This window comes from Macrosteles quadrilineatus, unplaced genomic scaffold (assembly GCF_028750875.1).
Source record: "Macrosteles quadrilineatus isolate MER2022 unplaced genomic scaffold, UCM_ALF_1.0 Scaffold_3__2_contigs__length_128488019, whole genome shotgun sequence".
In the NCBI taxonomy this organism is placed as follows: Eukaryota; Metazoa; Arthropoda; class Insecta; order Hemiptera; family Cicadellidae; genus Macrosteles; species Macrosteles quadrilineatus.
The window spans coordinates 42,816,846-42,835,914 of record NW_026542596.1 but is presented as its reverse complement, the minus strand read 5'-3'; the positions used below and the strand labels follow the sequence as shown (position 1 = coordinate 42,835,914).

Here is a 19,069-nt window from a genome sequence, read left to right as displayed (position 1 = left end):
AATGTTTGTTTATAAAGTTTGACTGGCCACACAATTTTGTACCTATTTTATTTTGTATAAAGTAACAGTTACTTTGAGGATTATATATATATATCAATAAGTGGCGCGTGCTGTAATGAGTGCTTTTTATTATCAAAATTAGTAATGAGTTATTAATTTTTGATAGTACATGGGTCATTGAATACCATAATGTGATGTAGTTTCCTATTTGTATCTTGCAAATAATAATAATTGATAGTTAATTCTGGAAATGAAAAATAGTGATCGCATTCATAAACCTGTTGTCAAAACAGCAACGAGGGTGTAAGGGTTTATTGTTCCAGACGCAAGGGTGTTTCAAGGACAAAGTGTTGGGCCACCCGGATTGGGGGGGGGGGGGGGGTAGGGGGGGCGGTGAGACTGTGTGAAGGGGAGGAAACTGGTTTTGGCTATTTATTGATTAGTTCGCCGACCCTTCTAGATAACAAAATTGAGTGACAGTGTTAAATCATCGTGTTCTGCATTTCATTTCTTGTTTACTTTGTGTGTTATTCTATTAATTCTAGTGCTTTGGTCTATTTCCTCTATATGTCAATTATATATTTTTTAATATATAAGTAAAACTTGTCTCTCCACCTTTTTGGATCCAAACCAACCATGTTCTTTTTTGATTAATAGGATTCATAAAACAAAAATATTTTGTGCATGGAAAACAACAAGAATAATCACGTGTTTTAAAATTTATTTTGTATTTATTTATACAAAATAGAATTAAATATTCATAGTAGTTACAATATACATATGTAATCAACTTGTTAGTTGTTTTGTCGTCATTCAAGGTCGCGTTGCTGTTCTGTTATGAAAGACAATCTGATTGTCTCAGTCTGCACTGCATATCTCTTCAGGCCTTCAATCGATATCCTTTTATTTCTTGCATCTTCATTTAGTTCAGTTCAGTTCTAATCGTGATTATCTACTATTTGATGTCTTGACAATTCTCAATGTTTTTAAACATATTAAAATAACATTGTGTTTATTTAAAAATTGACTGAACATTATTATTATTATGCACTTTTTTAAGAAAAAAAGTTTAGTAATTAAGATAAGGTTACGCTAGGAAAAGCTCGGCTCGAAAAAGCTCGAGCTCGAACATTTTTTAAAAAGCTCGGCTCGGCTCGGCTCGAGGTTGAAAATCACTATTCGCACACCCCTACTTTTAACTACCGGGTACTCTTTATCTTAAGTAAGTTATTAGTGTATCCATTCCTTCTTCCTTAATGTCGATAGTAAAAGTTTAAAAATTGTTCAAAGTGAAAGACAAGTTTTTTTCATCCTGCAAGATTAAACACAAGGATAAAAGCAATACTAGTGCTTAGAGTAAACAGTAGTTCAGTGGTGACGTTTTGGGCAGATATGACACCACCAACACAATCTTGGTGAGTCACTATTAGCCTTACCTATGTTGTGACTTATACTATAGGTCGGCCGGATGGATAGCGACCTGCGCAAGGATTTTTAGCGCATTTAGGGGAGGTAACGACGAGGGAGGGTATGTTCCCCCTCTCCGCCAATGGCCGTTTTCACACTGCTTGATTCGGCACCGCGGCACGGCACTGCTGTGTGTGTAAGCAGTTCCATTTGGTAACACAGGATTCCAACTCCCACGACACCGGGGCGGTGCCGTGTCGGGGAAGTGCCGTTGTCGTGTCGTGCAGTGTGAAAACGGCCAACGGGAGGGGCGCGGGCGGCAGCCGAGTGGGGGTAGAGCCATAGTTTGTCTTACTCCCACAGCTTGGTATTTCTCTCTCGCACCAATGCTACAAAGAGGTCGCTTTTTAAGCGGCCGACCTATAATATATCATATTTCGATGATGGTATTATATTAATACACAGCAGTTTGATCATCACTCGTTCCTGTTGGCCGTATGCTAAATCACTCAAAGTTAAAATAAACAGAGCTTGTAGCTTTTCCTATGACATCACATCATGCCCCCACTGATCTGACTGTACCAGTACGTCACAGTCTTCCGATGACAGTACAACATGAAGTCTATGGTGACAAGTCACTTGCTGTTCCTTTAAAAAAAGCTTATCAATATCTAGAGCAGGCATCAATGCTAGTTGTGTAGTACCTGACAGTTGCAGAGAAGGTTGCAAGGATAGTTGCAGGTCACAAGCCTCCACAGCTCTCAGCCACTGTCCCTCGTACTGGTAATGTTGTATCTGGCTGTGAGGGTCCAGTAGATGTGTGTTGCCACAACCGTATACTGCGTCTGGCTCACCTATCCTCATGTAGGCCTGTCAAGCAAAACTCCAGTATAATTTAATATAACATAGGGATTTTAAGTAATAAAGTTCAGTTAGCTTATGATTAGAGAAAATGTCAGTCCAAAGGCTACATTTAAAACACAAAAGCATTTTTCAATCTACTCTCTGAAACTACTCCCATGTCTGATAATGACCATTGTGACTGGTCCAAATCAACCATTTTAAAATCTTTCACATAATTTACCGTCTCATAAATGTTAACATTATAAGTGTAAATATATCGGGTAGTGTTGGAAGACGTATTTGATTTAAAATATCCCATTTGTTAATATTTTTTTAACGAAAAACTTTCCATAGCAACCTGATTTTGGCCCAAAACCCGAAAGCCAGAGTGATCAAGTCCAGCCCTTAGACACCTCTGTGTATCAGCCTATCAGGTTTGCAACCATCATAGCGTCTTTTTCCCACTAGTTCAGGATTGTATGGTTCAAAAGGTGCTCACTAGGTATCACCACTCAGCAGGCAAAAAAAGGTATTTTATTTTAACCTCTAGTATTCAGACTAAAAAAGTGTTTAGTTAGTACTGCTGGCCTCCCAAGCGTTTGAGAGATTTTATGTTGATCAGTACCACTCTAACAGGCAATTCAATCAGCACGGACAGTATATATGAAATTTATATGATTGCAAAGAGTTTAAAAAATCTACATAAATAGTGTTTACCTCTCGCAGTAGACTTTGTAGAAGCTGTCCATTTTCACTGTCTTTTTCTTCAATGAATTCAAACTGAGAAATACCTTCAATGTCTAAATCTTCCCGGTTACTATAAACAGGAATATTCAAATTATACTACAATTTTTTTTTTTAACAAGTATTTATTTACAATCTATTCAATACTAGAATAATAAGTAAATTCAATAACCATTTTAACATGGGTTAGTTACACTCCATCAAGTGCACTAACATACAAAAACTTTTAAAAAGTTTAACTAAAAACGATTTGGAAGGTCTATTGGATTAACTCTTTTGAGCCTATATGTAGCTTCACTATTATCGAGGAGGTTAACAGCCAGGAAATTTGGATGGGTTTCTAATTTTCTTTGGTATTTTTCACTTCGTTTCTTTATTTCTTTTTTAACATAGGGTAATTTCGTATCTTGATGAATTACTTTATTTGTGACAAACCAAGGTGCTTGTAAAATTGTTCTCAGTGTTTTCGATTGAAACCTTTGAACTATTTCTATGTTTGAGTTGGAAGTGGTTCCCCAGAGTTGGATACCGTAGGTCCAAATAGGTTTCAATATAATTTTGTATAAAAGTAATTTATTTTCAACAGATAATTTTGAATTTCGACCAATGAGCCAATTTAGTTTGTTTGTTTTTAAATTTAAATGAAGTTGTTTGTTCCAAATGTGTGAATGCCATGTAAGCCGTCTGTCGAGATGCATACCAAGGTACTTAACTTCGTTGGATTGTGGAAGCATCACATTATTCAATGTTACAGGGGGACAAGTTCTTGTAGACATAGTAAATGTAACTTGAACGGATTTTGTTTCATTTACTTTAATTTTCCAATTCTGTAGCCACTGAGACAAATCGTCCAATGCAGCCTACAATAATGCAATTTATCAACCCCTAATTTTCCTATTACAACCACACTTGAAATTACCATAGCTCTTTGGTTTCTTCATTAAGAGCTAAAAATAAGTTCCTCGTTTTGTAAATTAACTATAAAAAAAAGTCTTAGGAAGATTAAGGCAAAAGGTGCAAGGAATCAGTTTTTTGGCAACCTGAACTATTTTTATTAGGTAAATTCTTCTCAAATTCAAATAATCTTTATTTGTAAGTAGCATATAATACATACATAAATAGTGTCCAAATAAAAGTATGAAAAAGTATAATCAAAGGTTTCTTAAAATTATCAATGCAAAAATTGACATTTCTTCTCACAACTCATCTAAAGAAGCTTTGTTGATACATTCATATTAGTTTATTTATTTAAGAGGGAGGTTTAGAAATTCATCCAGCGAGTAAATTACTTCGATAATTAAATAAGCTTTCAGTTGTCTTTTAAATTAAATTTTTTTCTCTGTTAATATTTTCTGGGATTAATTTCAAAAACTGTTCACCAACATATGTTGGTTTTTTTCATAGAGCTTCAGTCTGTATCAAACATTTTTTGATAATCATAAATTCTGCAACAAAAACTTTACCTGTTGAACTCGCTGGCCCACAGCTCTGCGTACATAACAGAGGTGAAGTAAGCAGAACAGAACAACGCTGCTTTCGACACATGGAGGTAGTTGATCTGTCTGTAACAATTAGACTTCAATTGAGTTCAGTAACAAAACAATCAATAAAGTTAATTACACTGCCAAACTAAATGTAAACACTAAATAAATGGTGTATTTAAAATAATGTCTTTCAAAAATGAAATGTTCAATAGATTAAATAATCTTTCTCTAGGCCCTTTTGAAAAAAAAAACAAACTTAAAACGTTTGAAACCGCAGTATAGAATATTGAAGGTCAATGGAGTTTGGTTGGTGTTGGTTTGGTCCATTTTACACCCTCAAATCTCTATGTAGGCCACACAGGGAGTAGAAATATTTTTAGATAACTAAAACCCATAAAACCTAACCTGGATAATACCATTGATGTTTCGGCAATCCCAAAAACAATTGGCAATCAAGAAAAAGAATTTTGTTTTAATTTTATGAGGTTAGAGACTTCAGAAAATGTGTCACACAGAAATGTATTTTTTACAGTGGAACTTTGATAACAAGACCCTCGATAACAAGTTACTCTTGATAACAAGGGTCATTTTTAAATCCACTTGGAATTTATTTTACCCCTATTCACACAACCTTGATAAGAAGTTGACCTTGATAACAAGTCTCATTTAATAATCCCCATGAGAGGCTTGTTATCAAGGTTCTACTGTATTCTTGAGAGCCTGTAAGAAGGTTCAGACAGGGTGTCCACCAGGCCAACCAGAAAAAATTCATGATTAAAAAAAAATCCAGGTAGTTCAGGTCGTACTTTTCATACTAAAATTTCCAACGTGTTTTGCGCCAACTCCTGCAATGCTGTTATAGCGCTAACACAGCTTGCTATTTTAGTTATCAGAAAGAGGATTCTCAGGTAAGAAAAAAAAAAATTATGATTGCTGTAATATTGCACGACACAATTATTCAATGTTTTATATATTACTGATTAAATAATCCAAAAATTAAAAACTAATCCTTAAACCTGCAATTTATTAATAACTTCCTAAAAATAGTGATATGTCGATACCAAAATTTATCGAATCTCTGTACAGACACCTGAAAAATAGATTCTTAATACATACTGATAATTTCAATTTTACCAAATTTTCTGAAGGATTACCGTACTACACCAACCCCTGGCTTTATGTACTTTCATATATATACTATAACTTTGGAGTAATGGGTTGTTTTCCAAGTGGCCTGCAGAAATAATAATGCAGAAATTACAAAAAATGCATGTAGCCAATTTATGTTTTAAACCCTTCTAAACACATTAAATAAATACCACGTTAAAGGTAAATGAAAATATTATAAAAAAATATAAAAAAAAACTTTCTAGAAGTGTGCCATTTTAAATTTTTGGTCAAGCCACACTCGAGGTTATATTGTAATCATCTAACACAGTCGTAGAGACACCATCATCGTTTTCTGCGATAACTGAAAAATCCTGAATATCTGACTCAGTAACAGAAACATCCCCACTGTCTCCCGAAGTCACGGAAACGTTATCGTCGTCACACGCGGTCACGAAAACGTCATCGTTGTTTCCCGCGGTCAAGGATACGTCATCGTCGTCATGCGCGATCGCGGCGAAAAATTCCCGGTTAAATACAAAATTCACGCATAATTCCCGGTTTTCCCGGTCGGTGGACACCCTGTTCAGATAATAATGGGTTGTGTATTGTAAGACTGACCTAACATCAAAGTGTGTTTAAGCAATAACTACAGTTAAATAGTGGTTATTAAATTAACTGTTCATACTAACCTTTCCTCATGGTAATGTTTCCTGACTGCTCCGATGACTCTTATCATTGCAGATACAGAGTTGCGGTTACCATACACTTCATCTAGAATAATATTGAGTTCAAAGTGAGTTACTAACATTAATATTCAAAATAAAATAGCTTAAATCATATTTAAATTATCACATAAATATACCAATCCCTCTCACTAATCCAAAACTAGTAAAGTCTCTGATTTGTAAATTTATTTACCTGCAGAGCTGTTATTTATATGTCTGGCAAAAAACTCATTTATTTGGTCGACAAACATCTGTGTTGTGGAAGCTCTTCTAGAAACGTCCAGCACAAAGTCTACAGTGACAGGGAACAGATCATTGGCAAAGTCCTCCTGCAATTTAAAACAAATTAACTTGAATTACAAACTTCAATCAATCTTTCACATTTTCACACCATAACCAGCCATTCATTTTTGCTTTGTTATAGTTTTAATGTTCGTTTGAAAGTACCATTACATTTGACCATCTAAAAAATTTCAAAGGCTTATCAAACTGTTTAAGACTTTCAACCATCAAAACAAATCCATATTACCATGCGATGTGTCAAACACAATACAATTTATTTCTTGCAAGAAATTGCTACCGCTGTGTCTGTTCTATTCTTCCTAAAGAAGGGTCACAATGAATTTTAGTTTTGCAATCGATGTTTATTATGGTAAATTAATTTGAGCCATTTTGACTCGGCTGTTGCAATGTATGTAAAAAATTAGGCTTAATATTAAGTAATAATATTAATAACAATAATAATATTAATATTAAGCTTGAGTTATTGAGTTGAGTGGCTAAATCAATCAAAATAAAGTAGCAAGGCTAAAAAGATAAAGAATACACAAACTTTATTTTCAATAGAAAAATTGTAAAGTAAAAAAACCTTGTGATCCACAACTGGTGTAATGAAGCCAAACTGAGCTGTGTTCAAGATGGCATTGACGAGTTGAGTGACCCAATGTTGGTGAGAACAGACGTTCTCCGGACAGAACAACGGCACCACAGAGACAAGAGCGTCCTCGTCTACACTGACTGTTGAAGGCTTCTTGTGACCACTCCTGGTAGCAGTGCTGATGAACGGGTACAGCAGATCTGACTGTTCTGTCGTCAATACACCTGTAACATCAAACATTGAGGAACAGACGTTCTTAGGACAGAACCATGGCACTACAGAGACAAAGCGTCCTCGTCTACACTGACTGTTGAAGGCTTCTTATGACCACTCCTGGTAGCAGTGCTGATGAACGGGTACAGCAGATCTGACTGTTCTGTCGTCAATACACCTGTAACATCAAACATTGAGGAACAGACGTTCTTAGGATAGAACAACGGCACCACAGGGACAAGAGCGTCCTCGTCTACACTGACTGTTGAAGGCTTCTTGTGACCACTCCTGGTAGCAGTGCTGATGAACGGGTACAGCAGATCTGACTGTTCTGTCGTCAATACACCTGTAACATCAAACATTGAGGAACAGACGTTCTTAGTACAGAACAACAGCACTACAGAGACAAGAGAATTCTTCCACAAGAGCTGCAGCAAAAGAGTTTGATATTTTGTCCCTTTAAGGGGGCTTTTACAAAAAGTTAGGCATGAAGTAAGAATCCTCCTTCAAGTGGAAAAATATCTAAAAAATATCTAGTTTATGTTAAATTTTCCTTTAGCTATCATCTATCTGGAACTCTTTTTTGATAAATTATTTATTTCTATTCCAATTTTCCCGGAGTGTATTTTCAAGACAAGTGATTTTTACGGAAAGTAAATAAAAGAAACATCTTATAACACTTAAAACATATATTTACGCTTATACTGTTACTCACAAGACGGTAAATATACAAAAAAGATGGTAAGTGGTGATCGATTTCGATTGGACACTCCAATCATCATCAGACCCAATAGGCGAAAGTGATTTTTCTTTCAAAAAATGTGTTTCTTCATTTAATATCTATTTCCTAACATGTATTTCTAAAAAGGTCTATCTAATTCCTAAAACCACATGTGTTGTCTAAATCACACTAAAACTTATATTCATGAACTTTGAAGGTTTTTAATACAACTTCATCTAAATCACCTGTTAGTTGTTGACTGAAGTTACCGCAGAGGGCGTACAGTGCTTCTGAAGTTGCCAGAACCACCTGAATGTCAGAGTCAAACAGATGTTTGGTCAGATGACCGACTATCGTCTGAAGCAACAGGTCCAGGGGAACATCTGATGAGTTGGGGGCGTCTGGCTTGAGACCTAGTGTTGTCAGGTCTCCCGGGCCAATCTCCCCAAGACAACATGCCGCTTCGTATCTAGCCTGGGGGATCAGAAAAAATCTTTTGTAGCTTAGGTAAAACCTGGTGATACGGTTTTGCTAGATGAAAGTCTCCTTCAACATATTTGACATACTTAGTACATAATGGTTTTTTGCAAGGCCATAGTCCCTCATATAGCCCACTGGTGGTTGGGTAATTAGTACCATCTCACCTGCAAGCACTGTTGCATTCAGGCTTTAGTAGTACTCATCATACTCAACATTGAGGCTGAAATTACTAATCGGATGCACTGGCGAATTTTGTAGCTCTGAGGTCATTTTACTTGTGCGGGTTCAATTTCCACACCAGTGCAATCCGTCTTAAGTATACTAAGCGATTTTATACAAAAATACAGTATACACTAAACAAAATTAACTAATACTCGGCAATAGATTTACTAGTAATTTTAGTTGAACAGGAACATTATGAGAACACCAGTGACAGTGGACTGAAATAGCTTGACAAGAAAAGACGGATAATTTTACGGCTCTGATGAAGGATATGATTAGGGCTTGATGAAAGATGAAAACCGGTCATCCACTGAAAATATGATTCAGAGCTGTGATTAATAATTTGGTTTGCATCATACATAACTATTTTTGAGCAAGGATGTAACATAGAACACGGGGGCCTAGGGTTTTAGGAGTTTTTAGTGATGATAGCAGGCTTGGCTGAATGTCAGAGACCAAACTGGCACAAGAAACACAAACAATTTTAAAATTCTACTGTCACTGACAGCATTTTCAACTAGGGAATGTATGAGCTAAAAAGAGTTTTTATATATGAAGAAAAGCTAGCTGTCAATAGCTCTCTTAAACTCACATTTTTCTTGGTTGAAAATGCTTTCAGTGACAGTGAAATTTCCTAATGTTTTCTGTTTCTTGTGCTAGTTTGGACACTTTCCTATTCAGTTAATTTGCTATTTTTTTCTGAGTAAATCTAACCAAATTAGGATGTATAGAACATAGTTTGGTATGTTTGTATGTTGAAAATAAGTAAAGTAAAACAAAAATCTAACTGAATTTAGACCTGCTCACTATGAGATATAGCTACCTCAGGATCTGATCCTGCTATTATTCTAATAAGTAGACTGATCAGCTGATGTAGGAGACTCTGATCACAGTCTTCTGTGAAGCCTCTCGTGGCTCGTAGCTCACTGAACAGCTGTTCAAGCTCAGGCTTCTTCTCTGACAACTGTAAAATTAAGACAAGTTGAGATAAGCTTTTGACATATTTTGTTCCTTAGTTTTAGTTTCAGAACACATTCTCTTACTTAATTAAGTATTCCGTTAATTTAAAGAGGGTTTAATTTATCATCCCAGTTTGTAAACAATTTTGATTAAATGAAGTTTATTGACAGGTAATGTGCAATTTAGCAAATTGATGATTAAACTCAAACAAAGCTAATGATTAAACTTAATAAATTTAGATTTAACTTAAATTATGAGTTATACAATATGATTTAAAGTTAGTATTAGTAAATAAGGGACCTTTGCTATTCTTAACAACATGGGGTCACAACTAATTTGTATTTTAACACATAATGAAGGATGAGTGTAGAATAAAGTGATATATCTTCTTATTCTTTTCTCCTCTTTTACTTAGTATATGGAGAAAGTATTACTTTTGTTAACATTTTAGAGTTTGAGTTTTAAGTGGAAATATCCGTTTAGGGTCCCCTTGAACCCAAAAAGGCGGTTGGGACTTTTTATTACAAGCCTTATGATTAATGACAGCTGCAATCCGATAAAAATCTACTAACTTTTCTCAGGAACTGGCGACTTATTGGCTGGCAAGTAATGAAGCTTTGCAATGTTCAACTAGGCAAGGTTCAATGGTTAGCCCTGACCAGTGGTTTGACTTTCCAGTGTTCAAACAAATCCATTCCATATAATCTTTCATTAGTATAACAGTTTGCAAACGACACAACTACTAACTAACCTGTTTCCTAAGATGCCTCAATCCTTCCGGTCGACATGTCCCATCGCCCTCCCCAGCAGTCAACACATGTTGTATCTCAGCCTGCAGGGAGGTGGAGAGGGGGTCAGCGTAGCGCAGTGTCTGGTACTGTTGTGACAGGGGCGCAAACATCGGCTCCGACGGGAGAGGGTCTAGGTTGGCAACACTGGGCAGTGTTGAGGCGTGAGTGACCAACAACAGCTCCAAAACAGAGAGCACCTTACGACCTGGCAAAACACATTGATACTAGGGACTTTAAAGTAATAGGTAAGGTTGTAACAGTTACAAGAAAATAACAGGTTTTTTTTAATGCTCTTGCAAATTTTACAATTTCAAACATAGTTTAATATCAATTTTCATCCACAATAGAGTATTAAATTTGTATTTGCCAAATTACTGGGGCTTTTGTAAAAATTTCAATAGGTAAAATATAAAGAACCAAACAGTTACTTCTAAACTTTAATGTGCTTTTTAAGCATTATTGCCCCAACAGTAAAATACTCTCCAGGAAAATTCAACAACAGAAATCTTTTTGGACCCTGTTTGCCACCACCATTTCTTCGTGTTCTCCAATTTTTGTTAACTATTATATTGTTTAATTTAAAGGTTTTTGTTCTAACCTTGTTATGTTCAGGTACTTTCTCAACGGAAATCTGTTTCCAGATCCCAAAACATTGAAAATACTTTTTTTTACTAATTGTGATGGAAAATGTCCACTATAATCTTTTAAAAAACAAAAACTTATCCCTAAAAATGAACTTCAAAGAATTGTACTTACCAGCACTGGTATCCGGAGATGCGAGAGGCACCAGTCTAGAGGTGATGATGGGCAGTAAGCCATCCAACAGTGAATGATGAGAGGGTAGAACTGCTGACAGAAACTTGCAGAGGTAAGACACAGCCAACATCTGTGTGTCTCCTTCCACCAGGTGTAGCAGCACCCTCACCTGCACAGATCAAACTGAGAGTTACACATTAAACTAGTAGTAGTAAGTAGTAAGACACAACCAACATCTGTGTGTCTCCTTCCACCAGGTGTAGCAGCACCCTCACCTGCACAGATCAAACTGAGAGTTACACATTAAACTAGTAGTAGTAAGTAGTAAGACACAACCAACATCTGTGTGTCTCCTTCCACCAGGTGTAGCAGCACCCTCACCTGCACAGATCAAACTGAGAGTTACACATTCAACTAGTAGTAGTAAGTAGTAAGACACAACCAACATCTGTGTGTCTCCTTCCACCAGGTGTAGCAGCACCCTCACCTGCACAGATCAAACTGAGAGTTACACATTCAACTAGTAGTAGTAAGTAGTAAGACACAACCAACATCTGTGTGTCTCCTTCCACCAGGTGTAGCAGCACCCTCACCTGCACAGATCAAACTGAGAGTTACACATTCAACTAGTAGTAGTAAGTAGTAAGACACAGCCAACATCTGTGTGTCTCCTTCCACCAGGTGTAGCAGCACCCTCACCTGCACAGATCAAACTGAGAGTTACACATTCAACTAGTAGTAGTAAGTAGTAAGACACAGCCAACATCTGTGTGTCTCCTTCCACCAGGTGTAGCAGCACCCTCACCTGCACAGATCAAACTGAGAGTTACACATTCAACTAGTGGTAGTAAGTAGTAAGACACAACCAACATCTGTGTGTCTCCTTCCACCAGGTGTAGCAGCACCCTCACCTGCACAGATCAAACTGAGAGTTACACATTCAACTAGTAGTAGTAAGTAGTAAGACACAACCAACATCTGTGTGTCTCCTTCCACCAGGTGTAGCAGCACCCTCACCTGCACAGATCAAACTGAGAGTTACACATTCAACTAGTAGTAGTAAGTAGTAAGACACAACCAACATCTGTGTGTCTCCTTCCACCAGGTGTAGCAGCACCCTCACCTGCACAGATCAAACTGAGAGTTACACATTCAACTAGTAGTAGTAAGTAGTAAGACACAACCAACATCTGTGTGTCTCCTTCCACCAGGTGTAGCAGCACCCTCACCTGCACAGATCAAACTGAGAGTTACACATTCAACTAGTAGTAGTAAGTAGTAAGACACAACCAACATCTGTGTGTCTCCTTCCACCAGGTGTAGCAGCACCCTCACCTGCACAGATCAAACTGAGAGTTACACATTCAACTAGTAGTAGTAAGTAGTAAGACACAACCAACATCTGTGTGTCTCCTTCCACCAGGTGTAGCAGCACCCTCACCTGCACAGATCAAACTGAGAGTTACACATTCAACTAGTAGTAGTAAGTAGTAAGACACAGCCAACATCTGTGTGTCTCCTTCCACCAGGTGTAGCAGCACCCTCACCTGCACAGATCAAACTGAGAGTTACACATTCAACTAGTAGTAGTAAGTAGTAAGACACAGCCAACATCTGTGTGTCTCCTTCCACCAGGTGTAGCAGCAGCCTCACCTGCACAGATCAAACTGAGAGTTACACATTCAACTAGTAGTAGTAAGTAGTAAGACACAACCAACATCTGTGTGTCTCCTTCCACCAGGTGTAGCAGCACCCTCACCTGCACAGATCAAACTGAGAGTTACACATTCAACTAGTAGTAGTAAGTAGTAAGACACAACCAACATCTGTGTGTCTCCTTCCACCAGGTGTAGCAGCACCCTCACCTGCACAGATCAAACTGAGAGTTACACATTCAACTAGTAGTAGTAAGTAGTAAGACACAACCAACATCTGTGTGTCTCCTTCCACCAGGTGTAGCAGCACCCTCACCTGCACAGATCAAACTGAGAGTTACACATTCAACTAGTAGTAGTAAGTAGTAAGACACAGCCAACATCTGTGTGTCTCCTTCCACCAGGTGTAGCAGCACCCTCACCTGCACAGATCAAACTGAGAGTTACACATTCAACTAGTAGTAGTAAGTAGTAAGACACAACCAACATCTGTGTGTCTCCTTCCACCAGGTGTAGCAGCACCCTCACCTGCACAGATCAAACTGAGAGTTACACATTCAACTAGTAGTAGTAAGTAGTAAGACACAACCAACATCTGTGTGTCTCCTTCCACCAGGTGTAGCAGCACCCTCACCTGCACAGATCAAACTGAGAGTTACACATTCAACTAGTAGTAGTAAGTAGTAAGACACAACCAACATCTGTGTGTCTCCTTCCACCAGGTGTAGCAGCACCCTCACCTGCACAGATCAAACTGAGAGTTACACATTCAACTAGTAGTAGTAAGTAGTAAGACACAGCCAACATCTGTGTGTCTCCTTCCACCAGGTGTAGCAGCACCCTCACCTGCACAGATCAAACTGAGAGTTACACATTCAACTAGTAGTAGTAAGTAGTAAGACACAGCCAACATCTGTGTGTCTCCTTCCACCAGGTGTAGCAGCACCCTCACCTGCACAGATCAAACTGAGAGTTACACATTCAACTAGTAGTAGTAAATTAGTGGTAGTACACTCTTCAAAATAATGATTATTTAATTCCAAAAGAATAGCACTTCATTATGTTATGATTTTAGGGATTGCCCGTATTAACCGACCTTTTGAGTTATCCGATTGAGTCCGGTCCCATTAGGGTCAGTTAAGAGGGAATCTACTGTTTGTGTTTTCCTTGTCCTAGGACACTAGGCTCTTGCCTGGGATCGTTGTTCACATTACTTCTGGTTAGACCTAGGGGCTGAGACATCATAACTTAGATAAAATCCATTGGTAATTTGGTGGGATTTGAAACCGGTTCCTCAGGGACCAAAGTCCCGTATTCTACAGCTAAACCAGCTTGCTACGTATGTTTGAAAACAAAATATCCCACACAGTAGAGAATGCAATTTACATCATTGTTCTTTAAAAATCTCAATTTACAAAAAATGTTGTTTGCAACATTGTTTGGCGGAAATATTCAATTGTGACAGAAGTCAGTCGGACAGTCTGAATAGTCGGACGTTTGGTTAGGCAAGGTTGGGATTAGTGAGACTGGTTTATATTGTATGGCGGCGGAAACACAAAAGTCAATGTATTGGGAAACTGTAAATACAAACCTAACACCGACAACTAAAACTGAAAAAATATCTTACCACCCAAGAAATGCTGAAAGAGGACATCTTGAACTGGGGCTGACCAATGACTGAGATCACCATGTCACACAAACTGACAAACTGATGCAAATACAACAGTCTGCAACACAATTGCAACTGTTAGTACATTGTAATGCATGTATTGAACAAAAGTAAATTGTTTGTAAATCAGAATAAACTTAAGTTTTGTTTGGTATTTTAAATATTTAATAATCTCTGGTAATTACTGACCCAAGTAGACAGTCCAGTTTAAATAGTGTAGTGACCAATAATTTAAATTAAACATTCAACATTCAACTTAGTTCCATTACTTACTTTGCATCACAGATGCCTACTTTGCCCCACAGATTGCACACAGCCTAGTGATAAACTAATGAACTGCAAACGCTTAGTTTTGAGTTTATCCGATAGGTAGCACCACTGAGGGTGCTATACATCAGTTTCAAGCCTATGTTTCAAGATGTGTAGTTTAGATAATAATCTGGGTGACGAAGATGTCCGTGATTGCAGAAGTTCATGATTTGGCCGCGATTGCAGGGAAGATCCACCTTAAGATTGGGGGCCACCCAGAATACTTTGGTGAAAAGCCACAAGCACCTTAAATCCGGCACTGAGATTATAAATATGGTTATTAAGATTAAGAGTGTGTACTATAGCTCACTTGTATTCAGGTATCTTCGTTTGTAGAACTTTTGAATACAGATTCAAAAGTGATTTCTGGATGAATCTAGGTTTCTCTAGAGACAAGAAGACTAGCAGTGGAACACCACTCTTGGGCGAATTTTCCTGAAAAACAGTGTTTACAAAGTGATTAAAATAAACTCTTGTGATAGATTTGTTAATGACTTTGCTCTGGCCAATTCTTTAGCCAGGACTAACCGAGTCCATTTGTGTCTTCAAAAGACCAATGATCAAGGACAGCTGGGTCTAGTTCTATGCATCAAAAAGCTACTGACTTTTCTTGGGATTGAACTGGCGACTTAGTGATTGTTGGGCAAGTACTTTACTACTAGTCATCAGCTTTTGTTACTAGTCAGTGGTCAACATACCTGTATGTAACGTAGACCACCCAGTATAAGGTCAGTAGAGAACATTAGCTTGCCAGGCTCCGGCAGTACAGTCAGCTCATCTCCACATAGACCTCTGAGACAATCCTGGTCATACAGTGTTGCCAACATGTTGGTTATAACACTTCCCATCTTGCTTACAAGCATCATGTTGAATTTTTCTCCCCCTGCAACATAAAAGATACAAGTGTTAAGTTTACAAAAATAGAAAGTTTTTCACAGTAGGTCACAGTAGGATATTAAATAAAGTTAAATTACAAATGGCGAAAGTAATCAACCGTATAACAAAATTAAAACAATCACTATGCCTGTATATTATATTTCACCAATGCAGTGCTGTTACAAAAACATTGATTGTATACCGTACCGAATGTGTTTACCGACCCCGCATTAACCGATAATCGGATTATCCACCCTCGCTCGTAAAATATTACAGTTTGTTTTAACCGACCTTGTTTTGAGGGCAGTTCTGTTTAACCGCTGCTCTCTAAAAATCTCAGCATTTATGCTCCCATGCTCGGCGATGGGAACAATACGCTATACTCTACAGGATCTTACTTCCACTGAAAGTATTTGACTTTACCATGGTTTGGGTTTATTTGTGACTTTTCTATCGTCAATACTTAAGAAAAAAAGGAGATAAGCGTAGTTTATTTTGTAAATAATGCATACCGTACATGATTTCTGAATAGTGATTATATTTAATTAATTCCAAATTAATTGCACTTCATGTTTTTAAGTTTTTAGGGATTGTCCGTTTTAACCGACCATTGAGTTATTCGACCTAGATCCAGTCCCGTTAGGGTCGGTTAAGAGGGTATCCACTGTAAAACAAACAATCAACAGTCAACTAAAAAACATGGTTTTTCACTTAAGCTCCGACAATATCAAAACTAGGGATGGATGGGTCCCGAAATTTCGGGAAATTTTCGGGAAAAAAATATTCCAGTTTTTTGGGACGGGATTACATTTGATTCGGGAATTTTTTGGGACAGGATTTTAACGATCGTCGGCGATTTTGCCGCTTCGCGAGTGACGATGACGCCGCTATTGCAGGAGATGTTCGCGATAGTTCCGCGAACGCAGGAGGCGAAATCATTTTGACGATTGCGCGGTGACCACTAGTCATTTCGACGATCGTGCCGTGACCGCAAGTCATTTCGACGATCGTACCGTGACCGCGAGTCATTTCGACGATCATGCCATGATCGCGAGTCTTACCGACTATCGCACCGTGACCGTGAGTCATACAGACGATCACGCCGTGACCGCGGAATCATACCGACGATCACGCCGTGACCACGGAATAATACCGACGATCATGCCGTAATCGCGAGTCATACTGACGATCGCGCCATGACTGCGAGTCATTTCGACGATCGTGCCGTGACCGCGAGTCATTTCGACGATCTTGCCGTGATCGCGAGTCTTACCGATGATCACACCGTGACCGCGAGTCATACTGACGATCCCGCCGTGACCGCAGAATCATACCAACGATCATGCCGTGACCGCGGAATCATACCAACAATCACGCCGTAACCGCGGAGTTATACCGACGATCGCGCCATGACCGCGAGTCACAAGTTTCTATACCTGTAAAATTTTGCCCAATTTTTTTGTTTTTATAGATCAGTGCCAAATGGTAAAAATGTATTTTGTTTGTCTTTTTAGGTAACTGCAATATTCAAGACTTTCTTTATATGCACAGGAAAAAATCCCGTCCCGAAAATCGGGAAGGAAATAAATTTCCCGTCCCTTCCCGTCCCGAACTAAAAATTCAATCCCGTCCATCCCTAATCAAAACCTGTGCATCTTGCTCAACATAAGGTATAGCTGTGCTTTCAATGAATTTAAAAAGTATCAACTTTTACTGAAAAAATTAAATAATGAAATTGGTCTTCAGGTTTGTTACTTTAAAAGTAAAACTAGAAAGTCTTCTTGGAACAATCTACTAAAAAAATTGAGCAAATACTCATAGATTATTGTACATTTTTTAATTCAACCAAAACAATTTTACATTATATTCTTTGTGGAGGCACACGTAGGTACTTGTTGAGACTGAAGTTATCATATTGGACGAGAATAACCTGAAATTCACTAAGAATGTAAGTTTGGTTTGGGTACTTTTACTTACCCAGATATTTATCCACTGTTCCACTGATAATGGTGGCGCTCTGTTGTTGATTTTCGTCTGCAAGCCGGGGCAAAATACTTCCAACAAGAACAGGATAGCACGTCTGCAAGAAAAGATCAATTGACTTTTGAATTAAACAAAAAATATTTGATTGCAGAAAATCACTCTCCTTTTTTAACAGAATTCCCTAATCAACCTTTTGATTGTAAAATTTATCAAATGTATATTTTATCTATCTAAATGTACTTTGTTTGATTTTGATTTTTCATCATTGAGACTGAGACATAGGAATTGATTGTACAAAACATTTATAATCGACAGGTTTTGTAGTTCAAGCACTCTTAAAACGTTTAAAATTACTTTTTTATGACCTGCTAAGATTTACAAAATAGTTCATTTGTTACATTACATCATCAGAAAATTTGTTTTCCAAACAGTTAGTTGGTGACCTCTTATCCTTGTAATTGCCTGTCCATATTGCCCTTATAGGGCAGAGGGTAGAACTAATCAAATAACACCAGGGGTGAGTTGTTACATGGTATGAGAATTAACTGTGCTGATATGCATTTCTGGCTGCACTAGAACCTGAACCCATGACAACGCCTTTGTAGTTTGTTACACTGTCAATGGGTCATTGACTCCTTAAAAATCAATCAAAATGCTGACATCTAAATATATAAAAGGCAAAGCCCTCACTGACTGACTCACTCACTCATCACTAATTCTCCCACTTCCCATTTACCTAGGAGGCTGAAATTCGATACACCGATTCTTTGGGCATTAAATAGGAAGACTAAGTAGTTTTCATTCTGATCGGGCTTTCGGGCTCCGCCCCAGTGGCTCTGAAGTTTCCCATGTTAACGATTTTTCATATTTAAAAGGAATTTCTTAACAGCTGTTTCAATTAAACAAGTTGGTTCTGTTCTATGATGTTTAATAGCATTAAAGTTACAAGGATGACCAACAGGGTGCAGCACTATTATTTTTTTAATTTTATGACTACAGCCAATTTTCCACCAAAAGGTGAGTGAGCGTGGCGAACGAACTTCAACCTGGAAGCGAGTTAGCGTAGCGAACGAGCTAACCTGAAGGCAAGTGAGCGTAGCGAACGAACTTCAACCAGGACGTGATTGAGCCATGCGAACGGGAAACGGGGCAAAGCCCGCGGGTACAGCTAGTCATATATATATTTTTCAATTAAAATCTTTTTGTAACATTAACAAACAAATTTTAATGCAAATAATAACAGG

General features: G+C 37.9%; 2 protein-coding genes across 2 annotated transcripts in view; both read right to left on the bottom strand.

Annotated features, from left to right (window-relative positions):
* Positions 1-7,430, bottom strand: part of LOC128989148 (serine-protein kinase ATM) — a 32,442-nt gene extending 25,012 nt beyond the window's left edge. Inside the window, exons 1-6 of the mRNA XM_054411016.1 lie at positions 7,182-7,430; positions 6,507-6,642; positions 6,278-6,359; positions 4,458-4,556; positions 2,968-3,067; positions 2,112-2,277 (exon numbers count right to left, since the gene is read on the bottom strand). Coding sequence (XP_054266991.1) covers positions 2,112-2,277; positions 2,968-3,067; positions 4,458-4,556; positions 6,278-6,359; positions 6,507-6,642; positions 7,182-7,430 — 832 coding nt within the window. The remainder of the gene's footprint in view (positions 1-2,111; positions 2,278-2,967; positions 3,068-4,457; positions 4,557-6,277; positions 6,360-6,506; positions 6,643-7,181) is intronic.
* A 35-nt stretch (positions 7,431-7,465) lies between these two features.
* Positions 7,466-19,069, bottom strand: part of LOC128989147 (uncharacterized) — a 62,104-nt gene continuing 50,500 nt past the window's right edge. Inside the window, exons 25-33 of the mRNA XM_054411015.1 lie at positions 17,820-17,922; positions 15,665-15,849; positions 15,277-15,401; positions 14,616-14,715; positions 11,334-11,502; positions 10,538-10,782; positions 9,650-9,790; positions 8,370-8,598; positions 7,466-7,749 (exon numbers count right to left, since the gene is read on the bottom strand). Coding sequence (XP_054266990.1) covers positions 7,466-7,749; positions 8,370-8,598; positions 9,650-9,790; positions 10,538-10,782; positions 11,334-11,502; positions 14,616-14,715; positions 15,277-15,401; positions 15,665-15,849; positions 17,820-17,922 — 1,581 coding nt within the window. The remainder of the gene's footprint in view (positions 7,750-8,369; positions 8,599-9,649; positions 9,791-10,537; positions 10,783-11,333; positions 11,503-14,615; positions 14,716-15,276; positions 15,402-15,664; positions 15,850-17,819; positions 17,923-19,069) is intronic.